At 46.0% G+C, this 12,297-nt stretch overlaps 1 protein-coding gene across 1 annotated transcript in view; it reads left to right on the top strand.

The window, feature by feature from the left end:
- Positions 1-12,297, top strand: part of MGAT5 (alpha-1,6-mannosylglycoprotein 6-beta-N-acetylglucosaminyltransferase) — a gene marked incomplete at its 3' end in the record, with an annotated part of 361,158 nt that overhangs the window by 339,236 nt on the left and 9,625 nt on the right. The window contains exon 16 of the mRNA XM_082840634.1: positions 4,079-4,153. Coding sequence (XP_082696760.1) covers positions 4,079-4,153 — 75 coding nt within the window. The remainder of the gene's footprint in view (positions 1-4,078; positions 4,154-12,297) is intronic.

Raw genomic sequence — 12,297 nt, forward strand, 5'->3', positions numbered from 1 at the left:
ATTTAAAAAGAAAAACATCATTAAATGAAGTAAAGGGAAGACGAGAGTGAGAGAGAAAGTAAGGAATGAGATTAATACAAAGACTATTAACATTATAATCCTTATGCTTGTTATAAATGGATCAGAAATTTGGTGCCAAGCTTTCTGATATTTAATTACAAGATTTTAAATTACATGACACTCAAAAAAGCAAGAAAACATGACCCACCATTAAGAGAGGACACCATCAATAAAACCAGACTCAGAGATGGCTCAGATGTTGGGATTACCATACAGCAAATTTTAAATGCTGAGATCAATGTATTAAAAGGTTTGTTGGGGACTTCCCTGGTGGTCCAGTGGCTAAGACTCTGTGCTCCCAGTACGGGGGACCTGGGTTCGATCCCTGGTCAGGGAACTAGATCCCACGTGCATGCCGCAACTAAGGAGCCCATGTGCTGCAACTAAGGAGCCCACGAGCTGCAACTTAGGAACCTGTCTACCACAACTAAGACCCCATGCAGCCAAATTAATTAATTAATTTTTTTTAAAAAAAGCTTTGATGAAAAAGGTCGACAACATATGTGAATAGCTGGGGGATTTCAGCAGGGAGATGGGAACTTTTTTAAAAGCCAAATGAAAAAATGCTAGAACTGAGAAGTACCGTATCAGAAATTAACTCTTTCAGTGGGCTGATCAGCAGATTATACACAGCAGACGAAAATAATCAGTGAACTTTAAAGACTTATCAATAGAAATTATTGGAATTAGAGGAAAAAGAACAAGATAAAAAGAGCATATGAGATCTCTGGAACAATATTCAAGCAGCCTAATTTATGTGTAATTAGTACCTCAGAGGAGAGAATGGCTGGAAGAAATATTTGTGAAAAGATAATGGCTAAGAATTTTCTAAAATTAATGAATAACATTAACCTGCAGATTGTGGGAGCTCAGTGAAGGCCAAGCAGGATAAATATGGAGAAAAACACACTTAGATACATCATAGCTGAACTGCCAAAAACGAAAGATGAGGAAAATAATCTTGAAAGCAGCCAGAGAAAATTGTATTACATTCAGGGGAATAACAATATGAAAGACCACCAACTTCCCATCAGAAATAATGGAGACCATAAAAGGGTCTGCAGGAGCCAGAGTGTGTAGGGCCTCTAAGTAGACCACAAGAGAGATTCTGGATTTTATTCTGAGTATGATGGGTAGTTTTGAGCAGGGGAATGACATGACCTATTTTACATTTGAAATCATCAAGAGAAATTCCAGGAAATGTCTGACTTAAAATTCTGTGCTTAGTAGATAGAGGAGATAAGACTCAACCCCTGAACTTCTGGTACCTTCTAAGACCATCTGTCATTGAATGATGCCAAGCCACCTGTCAGGTGGGACCATGCAGAGGTTAACTGGTATCAGAGAGCAGTTCCCTGTAGAAGTCGTGCTCTGACTTAGAACGCTGAGTAATACTAGAGACAGGAAATCCCACTGGAAGGGAGGTGAAGAGGAGAAAACGGAGGAAAAGATGGGGGGTAGGGAACGTTTCCAAGGCCAGCAGGGACTGCATGGTGCAGCCTGCAGGGATCCTTCCTGTGGCCATATGAGTAACAGTCCTTTGTCCACCAGCAAGATGACCAAGCACATTCCCCCCTGCTTCTCCATAACTGACCCCACTTGGGATTCTCAGTGACTGGTGTGGTTTCAACATTCCCTTTCATTCATCCCCCAAAAGACCTTGACTTGTTCCTGAAGTTCTACAGAAAACTGTCACACACACACACACACAATCTGTGCAGCAGATCCGACATCAGAGGCTAGCCAGTGCTCAGTATTCCTAAAGCCAGGGCTCTGGGGAGCTTTCCCACACAGAGGGCCCTGCTTCTGTGCACAGCAGGGCTAGTGGAACTCATGGCAGAGGTGGCTTAAGAATACAAGTTCTTTCTTTTTTTTTTTTTTTTTTTTTTTTGCTTTTCCTTTATAGGAAAATTAGCTTCTTATCTTTTAAAACAGTGAACTGGCCACAAAGCAGTTAATGAGTCACATCCCCTTTGGTTAAACTGGGTTTGGTTGGTAGGACACAGGAAGAGCCCTTTTTCTGTGTTTATTGCATAAGCCCTTTGAATGAATGCACTTTCATTTCTAATGGATACCCTTTAGAATATGTTGTAGGAATGACCCTTGAGTATTCAGTATGCTTCCCACCATATAACTGGATCTGTCGGTCGCATGACAGATGGCCCACCGATGTTTATTTACCTCACTCTAGAAATCCTACTTATCCCCAAATGAGCCCAATATGGAAGTCCTCTATTGTACATTTTTTGTTGTTGTTCTTATTCGTTCATATCTTTTCCCAACAAACATGGGAAGAGGCATATCTCTAGACAGTTAGAGAAAACTTCTGGAATCACTCACAAGGTGATTAAATAAATATTCTTTAAAAGAAAAAGTCTACATTTGGTGGAAAGGACTGTGGTTGGGTTAGAGAAGGCACAGCAAGTGCAAAAGCTTGAGATGAGAAGATGCAAGCTTGAAAGATGTAAGTCAGTTAAAGCATTTTGAGCTCTTCTGAGATAAATGATCTAGGAACAAAAGGACCTCAGCTCATGCAGAATAGTCCTACCCTGATATTACAGTACTTATGGCTCAGCCTCTTTCGGCTCTCTCTGGATGCATGTGGGCAGGGATGGCTGAGTTACAGCCTGTGTGATGTGTCATCTAATTGTGCATTCAAAGACATGTTATGAAATTACTAATCATGGTGGAAGAAGATTTCAAATGTAATGTGTGAATCAACATACACAGAAAACGGGAGAAGCTGCCTTGAGGACAGCTACTTGGCTGCCCCCAGAAGGGTGTCTTCTCTGTCAAGTGTCCCATTTGCAGCAGGCCTCAACTCACAGATGTTTTGTCCAGGTCTCCACCCTGTAGATTTGAGATAGGCGAGTGTAGACTTAAGAGGGAGGTGGTGAATGTGCTGATAAGTGCTACTGGGCTTTCTGAAGCTGTAACAAACTGGATTGCTGGCCATATTCTCCCAAGTGAAATTTCCATTTCAGATTAAAGACGCAGGCGTCATAGTGTCGGCACAGGCACTGCAGAGCTCCAACCTGCATTTCTTCCCCTTCCATCAGGTGTCACAGTATTGATCAGATTGCCTCCCCTACCCCAGTGAAGCACCTTCTACGTTGCTTGCTACCCTCAAGTAAAGGCTAGGCTCCTTAGAGTAGAAACCACAAGTCTTTTGTGGAAATCCAGTGAACCTCTTACTAGCCTGTCTCACCAGTTTCCATGATCCTAGTTCTGTCCTCCTGCTGTCCTTCTTTCATGTCTAATCTCCCACTAATGCTCCCCCCCGGAACGTCTTCTGCATCTTTGCCCTCCTCAGTCTTGGCTTGCTGGAGTCATAGCTGACCTTAAAAGCCCAGCATGAGCAGAAGTTGGCTTTGACCTTCTAGCTTCCTGGGACCCTCTAGCTGAACTCTCTGGGACACTTCATCACTCTGTTTTTGCACCATGAGTTCTTTGGGAACGTGCACCTACTAATGCAAAACAAAGCTTTTGTCACTGTCACGGTCCTGAAACCACTCATCATGTGCCTTTCTCAGGGCAGGGAGCATGCATTCATTCACCAGATGTTTGCTGGTTCCAACGTGTGCCGCCCCACTCAGCACCGGGATGCAGATGACCCAGCAGCCATGGACCCTGCCCCACGGAGCTTACCTTCTAACAAGTGACACTCTCCACCTTTTGTTGAGTGCCTACTCTGTGTTAGACACTGAACTAAGCGCTTTTTTCCCCCCCGTCATCTTTACCACATGTTCCAAGAAATGGGTTTTTCTTATCACCATTTTACACGTGAAGGATCTGAGGCTCAGAGGTGGTAGATCATTTGCTCAGGGTCCCACAGCTGATAAGGAGCAGAATGAGGTTGTGAAGCCAGGTCTGCTGACTGCCAAGTTCATAGTCTTAGCCCCTCACAAGGATCCCTGCAGGTGTTGGCACCTGAGTGTGAGTGAATCAATGGAGGACTGGGTAAGTGTTGCGTGTCCTGTGTCTTCCTCTTTCATGATACCGTGTTCTGTTTCTGCAGATTGAGCCGTACATGCCATACGAATTCACGTGCGAGGGGATGCTACAGAGAATCAACGCTTTCATCGAGAAACAGGTAAGGCTCTTCAGAAGTCCATCTGTCCTTGCTGTGTCCTACCTCCTGCTACCCCAGAGGACTCTCATGAACAGTTAAGAGTTTACCATGTTTCTGTGCTTATTTTCCTGATTTGGAGGACTCTACAGGCTAGAGAATGGCTTCTTGAAATTCTAAATTATGCACTGTCAAGGTCACTCCAAGGAGTCAGTCTGTCCTTAGGGTAAAAATGTTCTTTATGATGGTGGAAGGTCAAATGGAAACTTAAGGGAGAGACTGGATGGTTAAGATGAAAACGTCCTTCCCCATCAGACCTGTGCCCTGCCTGGGTTCTAGGGGCCTTACAAGGATTTGGGTCGGGAGGGAACAGAGAGATGGCTCAATATCTCTTTGGTAATTGCAAATATGTTCGGACTCTTCAGTGATTTTCAAACGTTTTTAAAAATAGGACCCGTTTTCAAATGAAACTTCACGTGAAATCCAAGTATATAAAACAGATAAAAGCAGAAGTTCACTTCCAAAGCAGTGGAGGGTTCCAAGGGTCCCACCACCCCGAACAGAGTTGGGAAACTATGTCTTGTGCTCGTAGAAGTAAAGGCCAAAAGTGTCATTGCTGTCGTTTTCAAACATTTTCATTCCGTAGGCTTCAAAAGCAACACAGAGCCAGAAATAGGCAGACTGAGCACCCCCGTGGGTAGGGGAATATGAACTCCTTGACCAGATGTCAGAAATAAGGGGCTCCTCTTAAAAGACAAAGCAGAGTGTCTTGGGGCAGTCATGAGATCTTGACACAATAGGGGGTGAGGACTCTGAAGGCTGAAAGTAGAAATGGCATGTTGAAAGTGGAAGTAGTTGCAGACTGCAGGCCAAGGCAGGTTTCAAAGGAAAGATTTGAGGCCACAGACCGTGGTGAGCAGCAGACGACCCTGAGTGCAGCCGCTGGACGGGCCGAGCCAGAGGCAGAGGCTTCAGGGTGCCAGGTTTGATGTTCTGAATTTTTGTGAGTGGCAAGAAGGGAGTGCAGTGCAGCCAGCCGCCTGGGTTCCAGCCCCTCCGCCAAGACTGTCTGGTTGTATGACTGGGATGTGTTAGTTTCCTCCCCTGCAAACTGAGGATAAAAATAGAACCTCATGGGGCTGACGGGAGGATTAAATGAGCCTAGTACATGTGAAGTGCTCAGAACAGGGCTAACACATACTGCTCAGTAAAGACACACTAGTGATGTTACTATATTATACATTAGTGTATTATATTCTTGTGTATTATTATATAACATAATATATTCTACAGTGTTAGACTTTACCACAAGAGCTGAGCATTTGAATCACTATCTCAGTCACTCTTCACATGACACCCAACTTAAGAATGACAGTATCATCATCCTAACTTGAGCAGCCCTTTACGTACAGACTTTATGCCAACACGTCCCAATGCATCATCTCATTTACCCTCACAGTAATCCTGGGAGGTGGCAGTCATCACCCCGTTCTCTGGATAATGGGAACAGAGAGTCTTAGTCGCAGGGCTTAGTCTTGGAGTCAGGGTTTGACGCTGGTTTGGTCTGAGCCCAGGCCTGCACCAGCAGCATTGCTGTGGGCCCGGGTGCTGGCACCTGTCCCAGAGCTATACTTCCCATCTTCTTTGATCTCAAGGAGCTGCTGGCCCTTCCTGAAGGTGCAGACAGGGCGGCCGTGGCCTCTGACAGTGAGATTTAACACATCACAGCTTTAACTACCCTCCAAGGAGGCCAGGATCCTACTAGGATCCCTGCAGCTGCGTACGGAACCAACTTCTGCCTTTCCTGTCTCTGCTTCCTCTCAGGGAAAATGGTTACTCACCACCAGGTGTAGAAAGACTTTTTAAACTTTATATTAGAGTCTAGTTGATTTAGAATGTTGTGTACAACCTAAATCAATCAGGTGTACAGCAGAATGATTTCGTTTTACATGTACATATATCCATTCTTTTTCAGATTCTTTTCCCATGCAGGTTATTATAGAATATTGAGTAGAGTTCCCTGTGCTATACAGGAGGTCCTTGTTGATTATCTATTTTATATATAGTAGTGTGTGTATGTTAATCCCAAACTCCTAACTTATCCCTTCGCCACCCCTTCCCCTTTAGTAACCGTAAGTTTGTTTCCTATGTCTGTGAGTCTGTTTCTGTTTTGTAAATAAGTTCATCTGTATCATTTTTTTAGATTCCACATGTAAGTGCTATCATATGATACTTGAAAAGACTCTTTATCACATTTATTTGAAGACTGTCTTTCTTTCTTCCCTAAGATTCTTGAGTCCCAGCCAGTCCTTAGAAGTTCTCATGTGGCCTGTTCTCTGTGAATCTATTACTAGGTTTCCTTTCAAACAGGAAGATCCCGTTCCCCAAATAGACCTTGTCAAATACTCTGGGATTCAGGGCCACACCTAGCTTGTTCCCCTTGACATCCAAGTGCCTAGCCCTCTGCCTGGCACAGAGTAGGTGCACAAAAGCCGAAGACATGAATAAATGAATGAGAAGGGGAGTGAGTGTGTGTGCTTGTTTTCCCTATGTGCCAAGAACCAGGAGGCTCATCTTGGCCCTTATGATTTGGAGAGCATCTTTTTTTTTTTTCTTTTTTTTTTTTTTGCTGTACGCAGGCCTCTCACTGTTGTGGCCTCTCCCGTTGCGGAGCACAGGCTCCGGACGTGCAGGCTCAGCGGCCATGGCTCACGGGCCCAGCCGCTCCGCGGCATGTGGGATCTTCCCGGACCGGGGCACGAACCCGTGTCCCCTGCATCGGCAGGTGGACTCTCAACCACTGTGCCACCGGGGAAGCCCCCAGGGATTTCTTTTTTGCCTGCTGTTGTTTATTCATTCATCCTCTCTGAAAATATTTGTCAGCTGGAGGGGGCTGCAGACAGTGCTGGGAGTTGGGCAAGAAGAGGTGTCAAAGGATGAGGCCCTATCCTCAGGTAGCTTGAAGGTCAAGTTCACAGGCGATGCCGCTGCCATTGGTTACATCTGTAATAGTGACTACCCAGGTGCTTTGGGATCACGTAACTCAGATGCAGGGTGTGGATGGGGGAGGGGAGGGAGAGTCTCTCTGGAAGCACGCTGCGGGAGATGAGTCCTAAAGGCAAAGTCGTGGTACAGAGAGGTCGCGATGCAAAGGCCTGGGGGTGAAAAAGAGAAATGGTGGTGAATTATTGGAAGCTTGGCTGTGACTGAAGAGAGAGATGATGTGAGAGAAGAGGTTGGAGGAGGAGACACATCATGAAAAGATGCTGAGGCTCAGCTGAAGAATTCAGAATTTGTTTCTGGGACAAGAAGCTAAAGAAAGGTTTTTTTTTTTTTTTTTTTTTTTTTTTGGCGGTACGCGGGCCTCTCACCGCTGCGGCCTCTCCCATTGCGGAGCACAGGCTCCAGACGCGCAGGCCCAGCAGCCATGACTCACGGGCCCAGCCGCTCCGCGGCACGTGGGATGTTCCCAGACCGGGGCACGAACCCGTGTCCTCTGCATCGGCAGGCGGACTCTCAGGCACTGCGCCACCAGGGAAGCCCTAAAGAAAGGTTTTAACCCAGGAATAGGGCAGTGATGCTCTCAGATTGGTGCTTTAGAAAAGTCATTCTAGGAATCTTGCGTTTGGGGCATTTCTTACTCAACATTCTCTCAGTGCTGCTAAATGAGCAATAAAGGGGCCTATTTTGAGTTTATCCCAGGCCTCTGGGGAGGGTTTTGTCAGAGCCATAATGTTCCCCCAAACCAGAGGGAAATTAGGAAGCCAAGACCCCACTGGTTCACAGATTGGGTCTTCTGCCTCTAACGATTAGCCCCAGGCTCTAGTGTTTTAGAGCTTGGGGTGTTCGTTATTTTTGCAGCCAAAAGAATATCTTCAAAGAGCAGTGAGAGGAGAGAGCGGAGCGGTGTTCCTGGTATGAACAGGAAAGCCTCAAGCTCCAAAGGGGTGGTGGGAGCATAAGCTTCCCATCTCTTAAACTGTAGGAGCATCGCAGCCCTAATTAGGCTGATCTCTGCCTTCAGAGTCCTCCATGCGATCTGCTAGTGGAATAAGGAAGCTTTTATCCCAGAACCCTTTCAAGGTTGTCCATCATACTCACCCCAGGCAACAGGAGCCAGAGGAAGCCAATTGACAGCAATTGAGAAAAGCCCCAGGTTTCAACATATGCTCTGTACAGAGTGGTCGATAGCAGCTTGACCTACCCTACCAGCCTAGGCAGCACCAATGGGAACAAATCCTGGCTTTAGGAAAGCCACTTGCTTCTTCGCTTAATGCCCTCTCTCCCTTTACTGTACTAAAAATGTTGATTTGGATTGCACACTCTTTATTTATTTTTGTAATAAATGTATTTCTTTATTTATGGCTGCACTGGGGCTTCGTTGCTGTGCACGGGCTTTCTCTAGTTGCGGCGAGCAGGGGCTACTCTTCGTTGTGGTGCGCGGGCTTTTCACTGCAGTGGTTTCTCTTGTTGCAGAGCACAGGCTCTAGGCACGCAGGCTTCAGTAGTTGTGTCACGTGGGCTCAGTAGTTGTGGCGCACGGGCTTAGTTGCTCCGCAGCATGTGGGATCTTCCTGGACCAGGGCTCAAACCCGTGTCCCCTTCATTGGCAGGTGGATTCTTAACCACTGCTCCACCAGGGAAGCCTTGCATGCTGTTTTATATCAGCTCTCCAAAAGAGGCACTTGCTCCAGCAGCAGGAGTGTGTGCCAAGAAGAAAAATCCTTGTAATCTAAGATCAGGAGCACTCTTCTTCCCTAACCTGGGTGTGTCCAGGCCTGTTAAGGTTCTCCTTGTGCATTTCTTGGGAAAGACTTAGGTATTTGCCTCAGGCTGGAGAGTAGAGCAAGTTCTTGGCGATGTTGAGATTGATTTCTGAAAACCATGCACATGCTCTTCAGCCCTATTTTCTACTTTCTGTAAAGACCCTGCAAATACTCTACAAGACGACTGTGCTCATATCATTTTGCAAGGAGCTGTGTCATTTATGTGAAAAGCACTCTGGAGATACGGAGGGGAGAAAAGCGTTAGCTCCAAGAGCCTCAGTGGAATCAGCTTCAGCTCCTGGGAAATCCGGCTCATCGGGGCCCATCCCGAACTCCATGGGGCATGTTCGAGCCTGGCAGTGAAGCTGATTGGCAGGGTAGGGGGAATGGTGGAGTTGCCAGCTTGCAGGGGAAGAGGAAAAGGCGTAGAAACAGGGAGAAAGTTGGCAGTCACCTAGGAATGTTTCCTCTTTTGAAAAATCAGTGGTTGCTGTTTGCCCAGCCATTCCTGAACCCAGAGGGACTGGGTGGGTAATGATTTCATCGCTGGGCCCTGCATTGTGACAGCCAGGTTCACATCCTGGCTCTGCCCCCACTGTCTCGGTGACCTCCGTCAAGTTTCTAATCTCTCCGTGCTGTTTCCTCTTCTGTGCAATGGGGATACTACTACCTACCCCATAGGGCTGGTGGAGGAATCAGTAGATGAATACATGTTCAAGACAAAGAACAGTGCTTGGCACACAGTAGGTCCTCTGAAAGCCTTAACTACTTGCTGCTGCAGGAGCCCAGAAACCAATCGAGGTGTAGTTTTTTAAACAGCTTCATTCAGGTGTAATTTACAGACCCTAAAATTCACTCCATGTAAGGGTACAGTTCAGTGATTTTTTTTTTTTTTTTTTTTTTTAGTAAATTGATAGACTTGGGCAGTTACCACCACAATCTAGTTTTATAACATTTCCATCACCCTAAAAGGCTCTTTTGTGCCTGTTTGCAGTCAGTCTTGGCTTGTTCCCCCAGCCCCAGGAAAACACTGACCTGTGTTCTGTCTTTGTAGATTCTCCTTTCCCGGAGATTTCTCATCTTAATGTTTGTGAGGTTCACGCATGTTGTAGCATGTGTTGGTACTTCATTCTTTTTTCACTGCTGAATAATATTCCACTGTATGGATAGACCACAGTTTGTTTATCCGTTCTCCAGTTGGGTCGTTTCGTCCTTTTAGCTGTCGTGAAAAGTGGAGTGTTATCTTGAACATTCGCACGCGTGTGGACGTTTTTTTTGTTTCTCCCGATAGACTCGTAGTCGTAGAAGAATTTGAAATGTGGGAGGTTTATGTCTGACTCTTTCCCGGGTGAGCTGGTTGGCTCGTTGATTTGCAGTGTAAAGATCATCACAGAGATGAGTCACCACAGCTCAGCTCCACAGCCACCTCCTCTGTTGCCCTTGTGGAAATGTAAATTCGCACCCACTGCTGGGGATCAGCCCCGGGGCCACCCGTGGACAGAGTTCACTCCTTTTGAGGACAGCACAGGCTGAGAAGGGCAGGCGCCAGCAGGCACCTGAAATGTGTTTAATCCAGTCACAATGTATTGGACACTTTTTCTGTGCTTCGCCCTGGATTTCCCAGCTATAAGATAGCTGGCTGAACTTGGCGCAAACCCCAGTTTCATGGCCTTGAACCTACACCACCACCCCCTTTTCTTTCTTTTTTTTTTGAGAATTCCTGACCTTACTTCCTTTAGATCCTGCCCCCAGACCTGTATCTGAACCTGTCTTTTTGGTTCCAGACAGTGTGCGTTTCCGCAGAAATCTACTTGCACCTGATATGTCATGGACGTAGTAACTCAAAGGTTTGGGCAGACCTCCACTCTGGGGGTGGGGGGTTTGTGGAAAAGATCCCACCACATGCCACGGAGAGGGAGGGACAAGCCAGCCCGTCCACCTGGTGCTTCCCTCCTAGGGAGTCGCCTCCCTCTTCCCCCTACCCAGTCTTCTCCAGCTCTTTTGGTAGTTGATAAATAACGTTTTCTCCATGCTGCTACTTAGCCTTTGTTATAAAGGCAGCATCCTTACTTCTTTTTCACAGTTCATTGTGTTCATTGGTTCCGAACATTACTTTTTATCATAAATTTGTTGATTAATAAACCTTTCTTATTATAGTTACTCTAGGAGAATTTCATACTCAAGCAAATTTAGGGAAATTTGGTGACTGGTTGAAATAATTATTAGAGAGGGATGCAGATGTTCTGTTTCTAAGTGGGCTTGTTAACCAGATTGGAAATTACTCTTTATGTCTCCTCTGGTTGTATAAAGCTTCTGGGTTAGAATATTATTCTTTTCTACTTCTACTATCAAAGCCCCACGATGCCAGAACCCTTCAGTGCAGTTCAACAGCTCTTTATTGAGCACCAGTTATCTGCAAAGCACCATGTTTATGATAAGCCACTAACTCCTATTTAGCCTACAAAACCCAGCCCAGAAGTCCCTATTTCCTGGAAGCCTTCTCTGATTGCTACCCCTACCCTCCTTCCCTTCCCCAGAGTTAATAATTCTCTCTCTCTCCTCAGTGGCCTTTACATCCTGTTTGGACATCTGTTTTGTACTGTTCTGTCATTTTTTAAATGCCAGCCTCTCTTACTAGATGGAGTCTTTGAACCCGGAGACTCTGTCTCATCCACATTCTTATTTCCAGCACCCAGCATAGGCTTTAATGATCATTTGTCAAGTTTTGAATGGATGCATGAGAAAACCTTCAAAGCCACCCTATGACATGAGCATTTCATGGAGGTTTATTGGACAAAGATGTGGGTCTGGCCTGAGGCCGTTCTCTCTCTCCCACACTGTTGCGTGGCTTCCCGTCTCTCTGCTCCTGCTTCTTCTCCTGCCTTCCGTTCTCAGCTCAGTCACTCCTCTGCCCCGAACTCTCCAGTAGCTTCTGTCTCACTCCAAGGAAAAGCCAAGGCTTTGCATGGGCCCCCAAAGGTCTGGGTACTCTAACCCCCGGGACCTCCCAGACCCCATCTCCTCCCATCTCCGGCCCCAGCGTGCACACACTGCTCAAGCTGTGTGCAACTCCCTGCTCCTCCTGGAACCTGCTAGAAGCTTCGCTGTCAGAGCCTCCGATCTTGCTTTGCCTCTGCCTATCATGTCCTTCACACACACTTGCATGGCTCACGCCTTTACTTCCTCGGGTCTTTTCTTGAATGTCACCTTCTCAATGATGACTTATCTGAATACCCTCTTCCCCAACAGTCCCGATTCCTTTTCCTCACTTCATTCTTATTTAGAGCAATTATCACCTTTAATATATTACATATAATTGATTTCTGTTGTTTCTCTGTCTCCCTCAATGAAAATAAGCTCTATAAAGGCAGGTGTTTTTGGTTCCTTTTTTTTTTTTTTCCA

Source organism: Leucopleurus acutus (genome assembly GCF_964270905.1).
Source record: "Leucopleurus acutus genome assembly, chromosome: 6".
In the NCBI taxonomy this organism is placed as follows: domain Eukaryota; kingdom Metazoa; phylum Chordata; class Mammalia; order Artiodactyla; family Delphinidae; genus Leucopleurus; species Leucopleurus acutus.